Source organism: Balearica regulorum, chromosome 2 (genome assembly GCF_011004875.1).
Source record: "Balearica regulorum gibbericeps isolate bBalReg1 chromosome 2, bBalReg1.pri, whole genome shotgun sequence".
In the NCBI taxonomy this organism is placed as follows: Eukaryota; Metazoa; Chordata; class Aves; order Gruiformes; family Gruidae; genus Balearica; species Balearica regulorum.
In genome coordinates, this window is record NC_046185.1 from 137,849,685 (window position 1) to 137,866,449 (window position 16,765).

Genomic DNA, 16,765 nt, shown 5'->3' on the forward strand with positions numbered 1-16,765 from the left:
TTTCCAAAAAGCAGAAGAGTCAAAGCTGTTTTTATGATCCCCGTGTACTCAAGGTGCCGGAAGGCTGAATTGGCAACTGACACAAGTTACAGCAACGCAATGAAAGCCCCAGTCTCCAGCAGCTAGAGTCAACTCTGACGCTGTATTTTTAACCTAAGGAGGGCCACAGCTCACACGTGAGCCCTGGCACGCTGTTTTCCATTACATTTAACTGCTGCTGCTTTTTCTGACATGATTGTGGCCTACGCCAACAGGCTGTCCCAGCACGCGACTCGTGGCGTGGCCTAGGCCAGGGCCTCTCCCCTGCTGGCCATGGGGGTGAGGGATCGGTGAGGCCAGCCTAGTCTGGGCTTAGAGATGGAAACTGGGACATGAGTTGAGGCCAGGGTTCAAACTCACTTTAATTCTAACTGTGAGTGCTCAGTGAATTCTTACTGTTCCTTAATAGCTACAGGGACCAATTTGCTGGCCAGGAATGGGACCCCAGTTCCAGAAAGACATACTGCACGTGATTATTTGTTGGGAATAGTCCTGTTTCACCCAATGTACAATGCTCAGTGGTAGACCTCTGTTACTGAACTCTAGTTGCGTTTTTTAATATGTATCTATAGTGAGCTGCATTGTAAGAGAGGAATCCCAGGAGGAATATGGTGCTTCCAAATCCTTCTGGGACATTGCTGCCTGTAGGCAGCTTCCCCCCGCTTCCTCCCAAACAATACAGCATTTCTGCTTGTATTTTAGTTTCCAGAAGTTACCCAGAGAATACATTTTCATAGTGTTAATGCGGTTTTCTCATTCCTTACCTTTCTAGCTAGTCTATACTCTTGCCTTTTCCTTATCCTTGCCCGTTATTCTCAGGACTCTTGCTGCTGTGTCCTCACCTTCTCCCCAGAACGCTGCTGCTCTTCAGACCATCTAAATAACCCTGATCAAAGGGAGCAGGCCATGTACCTTGGCATTTAGTCTTTTTAGTTTTTTATGCTTTACTCCTAGCTAGAGAGTAAGCAATACTGTAGTTCACCCACAAAGTCTGCATTTTAAGTACGATTTCTTCTGTGTTAGATACATCCAGAAACACGTGATATTTCAGAAGATGGGAAGGAATACAGACTGGCAATAGAAAGCAGCATTCCTATTCCTTGTCCTGAGTTTAGCCAGCTTGAAAGTGACTGCAAAATCTCACTAACTTTAAATACTGTTGATACAGGTAAGTATTATCCTGATTTTTGTTGCATTTTCTATGTTTAATGTGTTTTTCTAAATATTCCCACTGATCTGCTTCTTTGAAGAAGCTATTACATTGTAAAATACTTTCTAAAATGTTAAAATCTTCACAGGCTGTATATACTGGTGCTGAAAGTATGGAAGAATTGTATCCGTAATCCATTACTTGTTGAAGTTAGGAGGTGTTTTTGGCAGCTGTGGATATCGGAGCCATATTCTTTAACTTGAACAGACAGAATACCGTAATACTTGCAAAGGTTATAATTCAGTTCATTTTGTTGACCTGTTGTGTTCCAAGTATTGGATATGCAGTTGTAAATTCCTCATTTTTTTACTATTGTTATTGTTTTCTGTAGTACTTTCTTAAGCACAAGTCCTGTGAGCCCCAGGAGGAGCCTTGCCTATGCAGATAACCATTTTTATGTCACGTCAGCAAGACTGTCATGATTTTCATTTGGCTATCAAACTGGAAAATTCAAAACCATTTTCTTGGGTGTGTGTATGAAGAAGTAGAGAGGGGGTTTTGCATGACCAAACCCAGGCAAAATGCAGAGTTATTTTCATTTATGAAAAGGCTTGTAGATAAGTTAGTATCTATATTAACAGTGGTATACAAAATGTGACTTGTTTAGAGGAAAACTCACTAATGATTTGTTTTCATTAAAACAGGTAAAGAGCAGTTAGGTTTAAACTTGGCTCTTTCTTCTTGTCATGTGGATCTTCTCCAGAAACCCTGCAACAATGGAATCTGTAGTCAAGCTGTAATTTATTTCACTGCTGTGACAGACTTTATGCAGGATGGAGACAGAAATACCAGAATTGCAGTTGAACCTATATCCAGTGAGAACTTCCTGTGGAATGGCTATGTTCCAGAAAGCACACAGGTTGAAAATCTTCATATTTAGCTCTGTAAAAGTAACTGGCCAGAAATGTGGCTGATGTAAATGCAGCATCTATTTCACTTGTGATATGCTGGCTCACACCAAGATTTCTAAGTGGTTAATTTTCCATTGTTTTATTTTCATTCAAATGCTGCATTTTGATTTGAATTAAGTTTGGGTTTGTTTTATTTTTTTAAACATTTGAATATTAATATAGCTACTTATATTGGTTAAAAGTATAATATAACATATTTATTAGAAAGTGAACTAGTATCATAAAATAAATAACGTGCCTGAGTCTGTGTATTTCTTAATCTGACACGGCTCACTATGTGCTTCTTTGTGTTGAAGATTACAGTGAAGGATTTACCCACTGCCTACTGCTACTCATTTACTGACCCTCATATAATTACATTTGATGGAAGGTAATCACTGGATTGCTATTCTTAATTTTAAGTGTTTTTTTATTATTGTTGGGTTTTTTGGTTTTTGTTTTTTTTTAAAATCTGTGCTCGTGATACAAGTTAGCTGGTTTTCCACAACTGTGCTCTGCATTTTATACTCTTTCTTGGACAATAAGGGTAAACATGCTGTAGCTAGTAAAAGCATGCCAGTCATGATAATGTTTGTAATGTTTGTATTTCTAAATACACGTTTTGGGTTGTGGCAAAAGAGTGAAGCAAATGGACTATTTGCACTTTTAGAGAAATACACCAAGTATGTCTACAGCATAATTTCCCTATTTCTGGGATCCCTGTAAGGATCAAGTTGCTAGAAGATATCTGCTGTCTATGTAGCATTGTGCTGAGTTCATTAATGGCATCAAAAGCAACTTATTCACTGTTGTCACTCGCACATCACTGACCTTCTTTCTAAAGTGAAGACAACTACCTTGACCACAACTGGCATGTTTTTGGTATGCTTCTGTCTTTCAAAGTGTTGCTATTTCATGGTAGGTGTCAAAACAAACACAGGTTCCACACATGAACTTGTATGTTCTCAGCTCAGCAGAAGCACATTTCTTCAAGTGGCAGGGTGAGAGGAAGAGAATATGTGCCTCCAAAAAAAGGATGTTCAGCCCACAACCCTGTTGTTTTTGTGAACTTGATAAAGGAAGGGAAAAGACAAGTTGTAATTCCTTCTCTGATAGCACTGTGACTAGTAACAATAATAATAATAATAAAGTCACTATGGTTATCCTGATCTTGCAATTCGCCCTTCAGTAGAAATTATAGGGATGGCTTCACTGAGCATTTTAGCCATCGATGCATTGTGATCAAGCTTTCTTACGAAGCAGTGATGCTGCAGGGAAAGAACTTTCTTTTGAAGGATAAAGTCTATTGCTACTTTATTTTACAAACTAGGGAAACAAATAGAGAAGGAACTGTCCTTACTGAATCATGGGCAATGCTGTGCAGTCCCAGTAGGGTAGCCATCTGCAGTCTGTCTGCTGCCCATTATACACAAAGCAAATCGCCATTCTGCAATTAACTGTCAAATGCCATTTATAGCCAAGAGGCTGTTAAACTTGCAGCAAAAGTTTGGGGTTTTGTGGGTTTTTTTTCCCCTTCTCACCGCTGAATCATTAAATTGGCTATTTTAACCTCGCTTCAGGGAACAGATGGCTAACCCTAAGGAAAAAAGGGGAAGTAGTGTTTATGGTTTTCATCTTAAATCCTTTTCAAATCTTTGGGAATAAGCACTTCCCATCTCCATCTTAATAAAGCAGACCTTTTTAAAAGCATGTGACTTTCTAAATTATTTTGTCAAGGGTACTTATGCAGACTTCAGCAGCTGCCCCCCACATGCACACTGCTATGCATCTTATTGCTTTTGCTGCACAGGTGCACTGCTGTAGAAACATAAAGGTTGAGAAGTACCTTCCAGTTCCTGGTCATAAGCACTGTTAAAAAAAAAAACAACAAAGAACGGCAGTGGCTTCATGGTTATGTTTCTATTCACAACCATTATCTACATACACTCCACTCATGATCCTTCTTTTATTCCTTATTTTTCTGCTGTAAAACAGGTTTAATTTTTTTGATTTAGAGCTTCACAGAGGAAGATATGATGGTGTTGGTTCAGAACGAAGTTGTGTGTTGATTTGTGGGCTGTACTGTTTTTTGGGGGTTTGTTTCTGATGCAGGAAAATGAGTTGCAGTATCAAAGTTCACCAAATATTAGAAATCTGTTTTAAGATAAAGTTACTGACATGTGGTGATAGAGTTATTTTATAACCGAAGTGATATCACACGCTATTCTTTTGATTCCAGACTCTATGACAATTTTAAAACAGGAACATTTGTTCTCTATAAGAGTACATCTCGAGATTTTGAAGTTCATGTTCGCCAGTGGGACTGTGGAAGTCTTCACTACCCAGCATCCTGTAACTGTGGCTTTGTTGCCAAAGAAGGAAGTGATATAATTGCATTTGACATGTGCAGTGGTCAGCTACGTGAGTCACAGCCACATTTATCTGTAATAAGCAGAGACACAACAGGAAGCAATGTCAGAATCACTGAATCCTACCAAGGAAGAAAAGTAACAGTAAGTAGTAAATAATTGCTTGTGGATGTAGTGGTTATCTCAGAAATGATTTTTACCAATTCACACCAACTTCAGTACTAGAACATGTTTTATTTTCTGCAATTAAGCAATAGCATAGTGGTTTTTTTCACAATTGTAGTCCTTTGACCAGTGTTTTGCTTGTAAGTGAAGGATGTTGTCCTCAAAGATAAGGATGCATCGACATGCATACCTTTCTGGAACCATGTTGTCAATCACAGTATACAACCCTTGTGTGGAAGGTGCAGTTTTCAGATTCAGTTTGCACTTATTTAGCAGCCCTAATGTTCCAAAATGAGACCTCTGTGTGCTCTGTTTTGCTCATGCCAGTGCCGTATAGGAAGGCTGTGCATGCAGATAATTAAGTTTGCCAAATGACATCCACAGAATTAGAAGTGTAGATGGTTTCTCTAGAGAGTGTGGCCCTCAGATAAACATTCACATTTGCTTTTATCATTTCATGTAGCTTTTCTTTTGTAGATAGAATTTTTGTAGCACTCCACTGGATGTCAAATGAAGCAGAATGTAAAAATGAAGCCCTCAACTGCTCTTTAATCTCTCTGTTGGTCTGGAAAGTAAGCCATAAAAACAGATATGCCTTTTCACCTTGGGTTGGGCTGTTGGTGTAAGGCTATTTTAAATATTTAAGTTTTATCTGAAGCACTTCATCTGGAGACCTCAGATATGAAATATTTATATGAATGAGGCAATGGAGAAATTAAAAGTATACTGAGGAACCAGAAAAATTAAGTGACTTGCTCAGATTCATACAGCAAGTTAATAACAGAAGCAGCATTAAAACTTATAGTGCATTTTGTTCTTAAGACTTCTAGTATTTCTTTCAAGAGGTTGTAAAGTTGCCTAAAATTAAATAGTAAATATTTGAGACTCTTCTGAGCTATCCAGAATATTTAGGATGAGCTTTGCAGATAGAAGGTGACTATATTAAGCTACTAACACAGCGAATCATGTAGCTGACAAAAAGAAAGTTGAGAAAGGTGTTGCCAAAGAGTCTATTCCTATAACCAGAATCATCCCTTTCCATATGCTAGCTTGTGGTGACTGAGCAGCCCAGCTGATCTTTGATTCTCTGTGGTTTTGCAGTCACTGACCTTCCACAATATAACTGCTAATGATGGATGAAGTTTATGGACCTATAGTGCACCATCTAGCTGCTTGCTAAGATTGAGATGTATAGGGTTTTTATTTACAGGGCTTCATGAGAAGAGGAAATAATGAAATTTGTCTGATCCCAAATAGAGCCAGAATTTAACAGGATGTCTTTATATGCCTGGCCTTTTCCAATTGTTCCCTGCCAAGAAACATACCTGGTTTTATTACACAGAATGAAAATAATGTTTCTCATGATGGTATCATCGATCTCTTCTTAGGTTTTGTTTTCTTCTGGAGCTTTTGTTCGTGCTGATGTGAGTGAATGGGGAATGAGCATAACACTTAGGGCACCCAGTTCAGATTACAGGCATACGATGGGACTCTGTGGCACCTTTGATGGAAGTGCAGAGAATGATTATCACACTGCCAGTGGAGTGGAAATCCCAAACCACGCTAATGTTCTTTTTTCTTTTATTAAGGAATGGAGGTAACAAAATACTTCTGTTTCAGTCAAATGTCATCACTTTTGGTTCAACCTTTTCTTTGCACTCTTAGAAACTTGTTGAAATAAATAACTTAAAAATTAGGAAGATTTTTTTTTAATGTTAGAATGTCATTGGTATGTTCCATAATTAGTTTTAGAGCAAATTGTAACTGAAGAGCCAAATTAGCATTTAAGTAATACAACCTAAGATTAGATTGAGCAGGTTCTGAACAAAGTATCAAGGTACACAGAAAAGGTCCACTCTTCTCAATTCTTCTGTTGCAAGTCACTCTCATGGTTTTGTGATTTAACGGGGGTCCTTAAATATAGCTGTATGCTGCAGATCCTGTGATCTATGCTGTAGAAGTATGAAACAACAAAAAGTAAAACAAACTTTAATGCTTTACTAAAACAATGAAAATAGGCAAGGTTCACATGCAGTTTCATCTTTTTATTTCTTCTCCAGAATTTCACCTGGAGATAGCTTGTTTGACAAGACGCCTGCTTCTTTAACATCTTCTAGAAAAATAGTCTTCTGTGACTGCGCACTTGAAGATGCTGGATTATATCAATCAGTGGATAAACTAGGCACAGTTTCTAAATCAGAACTTCCTCTGTCCTGTAAAAACAGTGAAAACAGTAGATTTCTTTCTTTGATACCAGGACTGGATGTCACTGCTGAGTATCTCGGTCCTGTTGATCTTGTCAGAGGCTTAAAGAAACGTTCGCCTGCACGAGAAATGGATTCATCTACACTTCTGCAGAGGGAGGATAATCAAACAAAACTTCACAAAACATCTCCAGTAAACACACGTGTCTCTGCAACCTCAGTGGGAAGTACTGGTGTAAAAAGAGAAGGAACTTCAAGCTCAGGCAGTAGAAGAAATTCTTACCCTTACAGTAGTCATCTTCACAAAAGTCAATCAGTTACAAGTAGGGGGAAACGCCAAAATTATTATGAATACCATCCAGTGTTTCTGTTCCAAAGTCTTAGCCAAACAGATTTAGAGGGGTATAGTTATTTTTTCCCAGAGGACCATGCCACTGACACAGACCAAAAGTTTCTTCCTTCTTGGCCCACACCTTCTGGCCTCACTGAGTCTAGTGCTTTGTTACTATGCCAGCAGACAATAACTAATTCCAGTATAGGAAGATCTTGTGGTGGCCTCCTTGGCCGGCGAATAGAGGATGCAATCAATATGTGTGTTAAAGATTTGCTGCTGAAAGATGACCTCAGTTGGGCAGAAGCTTCCTTAGCTCTTCTAGAGAACGAATGTGAGAAGAGAGTTTTAGAAGAAATAAATTACAACCAACAGGAACTTGAAGAGTCGGTTGAAAGCTTACTTATTGCATTAAAGTGTCCCGGCCTCTGCAATGGTAATGGGGAATGTACAGAATGGGGCTGTGCATGTTTTCAAGGCTACAGCTCATATGACTGCAGCATTATGTCTGGTAAGTGGGGGGAAAAATGAGATTTACTTAAGTAATGTTCTCAATGTTTGTGCAACATACACTTGTTTTGCTGCCTTTCTCTCCTGCTTTTGTACTCTGATAGGGATTCCCTGTGGTGGCCCTGTTCATTATCCAGCAATTTAGTTCCAGTTTAATACAGCCATAATTGTTTTCTATTCAGCCTTCTTGTTTCCAAAGGGCAAAACACGGACTTAGTTTCTGGTATGGCAGATTTAAAAAATTTGTTACTTGGTGAGTTTGCAATCCAGAGTATTGCCCCAAGAGATTAGCAATGTTTCCACATGCTGTCTTCTTCAGGGAAGATCTACCACATCCATCCATTCCCTAATTTTTTATAGTCTGTGTGATCCTGCTTATTAAATGTAAGCAGGATGTCTTTCTCTTTGGTGATGTTACATCTCTGTAAGGTAACTGTTAGATGTAGTGGAAGAAGAATTGATGGTGAAGAAAAAAGAGGTACAGCAAATAGAGCTAGGCAAGTGTTTTTTGGGTTTGTTTTTTTTTTTTTTCAGTAAGACATTCATTAAAAATTCAGTTAAGCAGGTACACTGGAAAACCAGGAAAAGTACTACAAAAGTCAAAACCCTTTCAAAACTAAACCTGTTAATATTTTATTTTGCAATGGTGTTTTTTTGCTTTAGTGACTTACTTAAAAACAAATAGAGAAAGATGTAAGACAATAATAGAAATATTTGATTCCTCTTGAAGTCAAATAAACTGATTTTGCTTCATAAAACTATTTTTGAGTATTCTAATCTTTGTCAGTTTATTTCCTCAAATAACTCCCACCCGAGATATTTTTGTTTAGTCTTTAAACAAAAAATTCCCATTATAAATTATTGCATAACTGTAACCTTTCCAGTTCCTATTACTACAGCCTGAATTTCATTTAGATTTTATTCTGCAAGTGTGATGTAAAGAACTATAGATGAAAAAGCAAAACACATATTCACAAGTGTTTGTTATCAGATGAATATTTTTTCTGCATCATAATATTCAAGTGCCAAGAGAAGACAAAACGCCTAGCTTTAAAGTTAAGATGCATTTTAACAATAAAAAAATATTTCTGTTTATGCCCTTCTTCAACTGGCTCCAGATTTTGTTGTTTACATAGTTTTCTTAGTTGGACAGAGAAATAAACATATTGCTTGATGTAAATGTGTATGAATGAGTTAATATACTGACATTCATTGTCTAATCTCTACTTCGAAGACCAGGCTCCAGAAATTACAGAGCTGGAGAATGCTGGGCTGTGCGATATTCGACAGTATGACTGCACATCAGTCAGAGCTTTTGGACATGGCTTCAGGGAGTCATTGAATCTGAAATGTGAAATTATCAAATTACAGGTAGGTCTCCCTGAATAGTAACAATTACATTTTAAACTTCTTGGGGAATGAGGGAAAAAATGTCTAACGCATTATTCATTGCTGTGGGTACAACCCAATGCTTTAGTAGAAGCTAAAAGCAAAGGCATTCAGCACTTTGCAGCAGACACTCAAGTCTTTCCAAGATTGCCATTTCCTCCATGATAAGAGAAATACAAAACATAATGGGAATGTTCAGCAGCCGAGAGGGAGATAACAGCATACGGCAGCTATCCATCAGAAAAGGGCAAAGGCAGCCCTATTAGTAACAGCCTGTACATCCTTGTTCGGTTTTTTAAGTGCTTATGGAGAGGAATCAAAGTACTACTTCTCTGAAAAAGGGCAGCAAGGTTAAAGACATTACTAGATTTCTGTCTCAAATCTAATGGTCAAAATAGCCCTTTTATAAACATAATAAATCTGTTACAAAAAGAGAAAAGCATTTTTGATGTGTTGTCCATTTCCCCGGGGTAGAATACCACAGCTATTTAGTGATATATGTCAGCTCTGTGCTCCAGGTTTGAACACAAGATTAAAAATGTTGCACTGTAAACTGAGAGGAATCTCTATAGAGAGACTGTTGCTACTTAGACCCAGAATTTGCTCAAGGCAAATTTACAAGCAGTTTACAAGTGTTAGCCTGGAATAAACAATTGGCAATTACAAGTTTTCATGTCATGTTAGACATGAGAATAAAAAGAGCTTCAAAGTAAAATTGTTTTTATTGAGGTGATGATGGCGGTGGAGGGGAGATGGCAAAAGAGGAACCACTCATGGGGAAAATTTTGTTCTTGAGACAAAAAAAGGTTTTCCTTAGCTATTTTCAGCAGATGCTGAAATTATTTTGGCAGATTAAGCAATGCTGGCTATAGATATTTCTTAAACACAACATGTATCCACTCATCTGCACATTGGCTTGAAATGATAAAGTCAAAAGTAAGTTTACACTCCATTAGGTTAAAAGACTTTTAGACCAAGCTTACAGAGAGACAATTATTGGGAGTTCACTTATCACAGTTAGAAGTGTCTCAGTTTTAACTCATGTCAAGATACTCTGATGTAACACTCTTTGTAGTGGTGTGTTTGGCTCCTAACTACAATAACTTTCTATTTAATTGCTATTATTGACGATCTCACTCACAAGACCCAGGTTAGAAAATGAACGCTACTGCTGTTATCTGCAGTTGAGAGGGAAGCTGAGAATTTTTTCCTTGAAAAAACAAAGGATGTTTTGGGGGTTTTGTTTTGTTTAGTTTTGTTTAATTTTCAGGCCAGAGTAATCGTGACTTTATGCAAATGTCGATGGATTTGCAACAGTATAGAACCTATGTATTTTGAGATTAAACAAATGATCAAAATCTCATAGAAGAGGCATTTTAGCAGAATTTAAAGTTAATACACACTGAATTTCTTATTTTTTATATTTTCACTTTTGAAAGGTTAAATCAAATCCATTGTCCATGGGCTCTTCTGCTATGTTAGGAATGATGTAGGTTTCATGCATGATGTTAAAAGAGGTGATTCAGAGAATTCTGTATTGAAGTATATCATAGATGCAGGACTGCTGCACATCTCTTGATAGAGGTTTAGACAGGACATGGCCAAGGAACCTATGATTACACAGATCCAGAATTTACTCAGATTTTTGTAAAGCATGAGAGTGTGTTTAACCTCCCCGAAATGAAAATACAGTTTTAGTTCCTTCTTATTTACATTAAACTGCAGAAGTAAGTTTTTCTATGAACCTAATGAGCTAGAATGCTAGTAGATCTGAAAGTTTTTTAATTGGTTTTTGAAAGGTTAATATGTTTCTGAAAAACTATCTGAACTTGCCTCCAGCTAATAACAAAAGATTTCTGGAGAAATAGACTGCATCACATTTCAAAGGTTATGGTACTAAAAGTGCTCAAAATGACATATTTAGAAATATTTAACTGTTACAATTTTACTAACACTTCCTGTGGATTCCTTAACTGAGTAGAGGGTGAAGAAAAACAAAATTGTTGAATAAAAATAGCTCATATGTCTCTTCAGCAAAAGTTTTTATTTTCCTGTTATTTTTCTGTTTGTAAAAAAAAAAAAAAAAAAGCCTTATCAGCAGATGACTCCCTGTGTCAGAACTGGGATTGAATATATGTCTCGATTGCCTCCAGTAACTGAAAAAATGTGCCAACTCAGTAAAACTTTGTCAAGATGATTTTGATCTTCTTGTTCTCTTGATTCTTAGTCGACATTCTTACTTCCATCGAACTTTATTTCCAGTATGCTTATCCCTGCTTCCACATCAATACTTCAATCAAATAGTATTAAATAGTATTATCATCCCTGTTCTGTTACCTTGAACTCTCAAGATGGATCCTTGGATGACTTGTCCTTACTCCAGTTTAGAAGAAAAGTTTACAGGGTTAATGGTGTAATCTATTGGCTTGTGCAAGGGTTTAATGGCTAACTGCCAGTGTTCTCCCAGCACCCAGACTGATACCTGAGCCCTGCCAAAACCTCTTCTGTTCGTTTGACTAAAGCTTGTCCTCTCCCGGGAGCAGAGATGGAGAGGGATAGAGTAACTTAGATAGCAGATCAGTGCTGTTAGAGGACCACCTGCTGCTTAACCCTCCCTTTACTGTCCAGCTGGAAGAACTGTTTGTCCATGGCAGTGCAGTGCCGAATGGCCGTGTGGCAGGAAAGACTTATCTGCCTTTTCTTCCACAGTAGCAGGCTTAGGTAGAAATCTATGTGTGCAAGTAATGGTATTTAATATTTCCCACTGCATTCTAATCCAGAGCCATTAGACTTGTTCAAGCACTGTGCAATACTTTTTTTTTTTTCTCTGATAATACTTTCATAATGTATTTCACTGAAAAACAGATTTTCTGTCTTGATATTTAGTATAGTGATAGCCAATGGATTCCTGGAGAACATCTAACTATGCCAGCTGCCTTCCAAAATGCTAGGACTGTCGACTGCCAGTTACCAAATGATGGCCAGCAGTCTGATGTCATGGATTTGGTTGATGATAAACCCATTGCCAGGTGGCAAATAAAGGTACTTGCAGAAATTTCAAATATTCACTTTCAGATACTCCTGTTAAGATGAAAATATATTACACAGATACTATCCTTTTTTTAATGGTACTAAAGGTGAAACTCAGCTTGCTTAATTTGGGATCTTGTTTTCATCACCTAAGCCCAAGTGTTGGGTGCCATTTGAGAGTGTTCTCCTGCAAGGGGACTGGTAGATATGACCTAGAACGTACAGAGACACACATTCTTCAAGAGTAGAAGTTAAAGGCCGGGCAGCTACCCAAGAGCATTTAAAATGACATAAGACACGTTTATGGGAAAATGGAGTTGAGCCCGGTCTACATGTACAAATCCCTGTGTGAGGTAGATAGCTGTCATACAGATTGAGTCAATAAGGTCCATGGAGCCTACACACGGTTCGATTTACCCTAAAATAGACACCTACATGTGGTTGGTCCAATATGTGCCTAGACGTACCGGCAGGATTAATTAGATTTCTGCTGACTATTATAAGAGTTTAAACAGCTAAATCTAGGTGTCTATCATTGAGTTGAATATCATGCTAGCAGTCCACACTGGTGATACATTGATATCTGTATGGGTTAATCCATTTTTACTGTACGTCTTGCAGATTTCTAATGATGGATTAATTTATAGCAACTCTAAAACAATGATATTATACGATGGAGCCTGTCAGACATGTGAACCACAGGAATCTGGGCTTTGTACATTAAAGGTATGTATTTCATTACTCTCTATGTTTATTATGAAAATATGCACCTTTTCAGGCAGAAAAAAAATCCAAAAAAATCAGCAAAACATACCCTGTTTTGTTTCCAACAGGGATTTTCCGTGCACAGAAATTATAAACACAGAAAGAGAAGCTGGGATGAGGCAATTTTGAATTAAAAGAAATCAAACCAAAAGCACTTCATATAATTACCAAATAAACCCAAACATGCTATCAGTTGTTTAGATTTAAAAACAACCTTAGTTGTCTAGTGAAAGTGCAGAATAGATTAGACTTTATTTATCACTTTACAAATTCATCTACACTTATTGTTTGATAACCAAAATTTAATGAATCACATTGTCATTTCTCTAAAAGGAGAAAACATGCAACATAGATGGACTCTGTTACGGTGAAGGTGACACAAATCCCACCAGCCCTTGCTTACTCTGCAGACCTGACATATCAAAGTTAACTTGGTCAGTTGTTGAAAGTAAGTTTTAAATATTCTTTTTTTTTTTTTAAAATAGCAAGTTGAAAATCTACTAAGTTTTTAAATTTATGGAAATAGTGAAGTTTTAAGTTTAACTAGTTAAGTGTTTCATTTAAAGCTAGTACCCACTACTTTAGCTTGTAATTTGATCTTGGTTTTCATCTGACATTTCTCCTAATTTCTGAAAATGCTATTTTGTTTTCCAGACCATACATGTAAAAGTCAGACTTTTTTTTTCTTTTTTTCTTGCCCTGATCTCCTATAGCCCTTATAAATAACTAATGAAAATTAACAACTCTCAGCCTAATTGGCACTTTGAAGTCTTTTGATAGTTGGCGCAGCTACATCCACAAATGTTGGTCTTCAACATTTAGGAATAAAGCTATTTTCCAACAAATGACTCTGATACCAAACAAGAGGAGAACACAAACTGAATTAAATGGCATATCATATTTATTAGCCACTTAATATTTGGACATAATCCACACTGATGGCATAGATACATGGCCTAAACAAATACTTGAAAGTATATCCAAGGCTGTCATGCTTCAGTCTAGTTAGGAACCACACTATGAGAAGAAGACTCGAGTCCAGATTCTTCGTTTTCCTTCTCCATAGTACAAAGTTCTAGCTTAGAAGTTGTAGCTCTTTTGGCTGAGATCTTGGTCTTTAGATGTACAAATCATATTGGTCTCTTCACTAAATGCAGTGTCTCTTGGGGCTTTGCTAGTAGCCATTCAGCCTGCTTCATCAACCCAAGTCCAAAACATCTCCAATACGAGCATTCCATCAATGTTTTCATGGGTTAATGTGCTGGCAAGACTCTGCCTGGATTGGGAAGGGTCCTGTATGAATAGGACTTCTGGTGCCTGTCTTGCTGAAAGCCAAGGTAGCTATACCTATTCCAAAAAAATAAAACCTGAATGAAATTAATAAAATGAAACTCATCCAGCGGTCAGGGAGTCAAGGGATTTCCATGTTACAGTCACGGACTGGAATTCAATGTTGCCAAAGTCAGAAATGGGAGAAGAATGTAAAGCAAAGGCAATTCCCCAAAACCAAGGAGCAAAACCTCTTCTCCATAGTGGATGACATTAGGAACAGGGTGTTAGAATCTAACTGCTGAGACACTGATTACAGCTTCTTCTCCCTTCATGGTTTCTGTCACAGTGGATGGGTTCCTGCTTGGAGCGGTCACTTCACTGTAACCGAAAAGTTAGCAATCTTAACCACCTTCCTATGTCCCAGCTTCAAAACTTACACTCTCCCCACAGTGTTTCTGCTTCTGTCTTTCACAGAACTTGTCCTGGTGCACGGGATTGTTCGTTAGTTTTCAACTGTTATCTCTAGAAATCTAGTTACTACGGCCAAATAGGTTAAAGCTCAATCGTGCAGGCATCTAAATAGACTAAGATTTGCCAGTAAGCTGTGTAGTTGAAATCCTTCTGAAGGAACAGTGAGTGAATGACTTGTTCCATCACCTCATGCTCAGTTTTGCCAAGATAGTCACTGCAGCCTATTCCTAAGTATTATTTAACAATGTCTATTCATTTCTTAAAGGAAACACCAATCACATCTGAGTTTTATGGCTTCCTGTACTTTCATCTGCACACTGTACTGTTAAAATGCAGTGTTTAAATTCAATAAATTCTGAGTTCTCTCTATGTATGGATGCAATGCATCTTTGCAAGCTCTTGTGTAATATGAGTAAGGTCTTGGTTACGTTGTTACAGTTATAATGTGCTTTTCCTGTGCCATTCAAATGATGTTAGAATTTAAAAGAAATAATTACATGTGATTTCCTTAACAGAAATATATGCTCCTTTCTGATTTTTATAAGTGTATTGCAATTTTTGCTTAAAAGAGTAAATATCTCCTTTATTGCAGACAACCAGCCTCCAGTGCTTGAAACTTTTCAGGGTATGCTACAGACTTTTTATGGAGAAGATTTTGTATATCAGTTTTTGGCTTCAGATCCAGAAGGCTCTGCTATTCATTTCACATTGGATTCTGGTCCAGAAGGTGCCAGTCTTTCCCCATCAGGTCTCCTTTTGTGGAAAGCTGTGTCAATGAATCCCCATAAATTAACATTTTCTATGACAGATGACTGCAATGCAAAGACTAGGGTTAAAATAGAGGTAATGAATATTACAGTAAAAAGATACATACTAGTGAGATTTTTAAGATATCTAATTACAAAATTCATTGCTAGTTCATTTAAAAAAAAAGAAAATTCTTATTGGGCATGTCTTGTAGGTCAGTGTAAAATCATGTGATTGCCTAAATAATGGCTCATGTGTGACAAACATTAATTTCCCACCTGGAAGTGGAAGATATCTTTGTGTGTGTGTGGCTGGATTTGAAGGTGATCTCTGTCAAGTGAATACTGATGACTGTAAACTTAACCATTGTGGTATTGGCAGATGTGTGGATGGAATAAACAGCTATTACTGTGAATGTCCACCTGAACTTCAAGGTAAATTGCTACTTTATTTACACACATTTATCACGTTTAGTGATAAATAGCAATTTCTAATTTTATGTCTACTTTTTTTTTTTTAATTTTTGACTGTAAATAGTTTACTGTTAGAGTGTGAAGAAATTTTATGGTCTTGTGATAAAGTTACTTCAAGATTTTTCAAGATTATTATTTTTCAAGTTATATCAAGATTGTGATAAAGATACTTCAAGATTTTTCTTGCATGAATACAATGGTTGTTTATATTACGAGAGCAAATTTCCATTGTTTTCCTCCTCAGAGGTAAACTCAGCAACGTGGTGAAACATAGGAATGATGAGTTTGGTTACCGTGTGATTCCTCCTATGCCTGCAGATAAACATATAGTCCCTACAGCCCATCTTCTCCATATTCCACAATAAGCAAGATACTTGATACGATGTGAATAGCAAAGCTAGTCAGCTGTACTTATTAGATGTACTGAAATACTTCATTGCACTTGATAGATGCCCTTTTTGTATTTCACCACCTGCATACATTCTACTTTTATTTTTTATAAACACACTGTCAAAGTCTAGTGACATGATATTATAAAAAAAATAATCTGTATTTCAATGCAGGTAAAAATTGTCAAGATGATGTAGATGAATGTGTGTCCAGTCCTTGCTTCCCTGGAGTATTTTGCTTCAATACTTTTGGTTCTTACTATTGTGGTCCATGCCCAAATAATCTGCAAGGAGATGGGAAGTCATGTTACGGTAAAATTACTTGTTTTTTCAGAAGAATGCTATTATCCTATTGTCATTCAGATAAAATATCTTTGGTTATGCTTTGTGTTTCTAACAGTAACTTAAACTCTTTTCAGTAGTCGGCAAAACAGGACTGTGTTTCTGACTGTTGATGGCTGGGACAGAATCTCGGTGACAATGTCAGACTGCACTGGGTCATATAGTTGTA

The 16,765-nt window shown here is 37.3% G+C and overlaps 1 protein-coding gene across 1 annotated transcript in view; it reads left to right on the plus strand.

Annotated features, from left to right (window-relative positions):
* Positions 1-16,765, plus strand: part of VWDE (von Willebrand factor D and EGF domains) — a 44,610-nt gene that overhangs the window by 13,511 nt on the left and 14,334 nt on the right. The window contains exons 7-19 of the mRNA XM_075746094.1: positions 1,063-1,207; positions 1,894-2,108; positions 2,457-2,530; positions 4,379-4,652; positions 6,062-6,270; positions 6,734-7,719; positions 8,953-9,089; positions 11,994-12,149; positions 12,759-12,863; positions 13,236-13,350; positions 15,238-15,488; positions 15,607-15,826; positions 16,429-16,566. Coding sequence (XP_075602209.1) covers positions 1,063-1,207; positions 1,894-2,108; positions 2,457-2,530; positions 4,379-4,652; positions 6,062-6,270; positions 6,734-7,719; positions 8,953-9,089; positions 11,994-12,149; positions 12,759-12,863; positions 13,236-13,350; positions 15,238-15,488; positions 15,607-15,826; positions 16,429-16,566 — 3,025 coding nt within the window. The remainder of the gene's footprint in view (positions 1-1,062; positions 1,208-1,893; positions 2,109-2,456; positions 2,531-4,378; positions 4,653-6,061; positions 6,271-6,733; positions 7,720-8,952; positions 9,090-11,993; positions 12,150-12,758; positions 12,864-13,235; positions 13,351-15,237; positions 15,489-15,606; positions 15,827-16,428; positions 16,567-16,765) is intronic.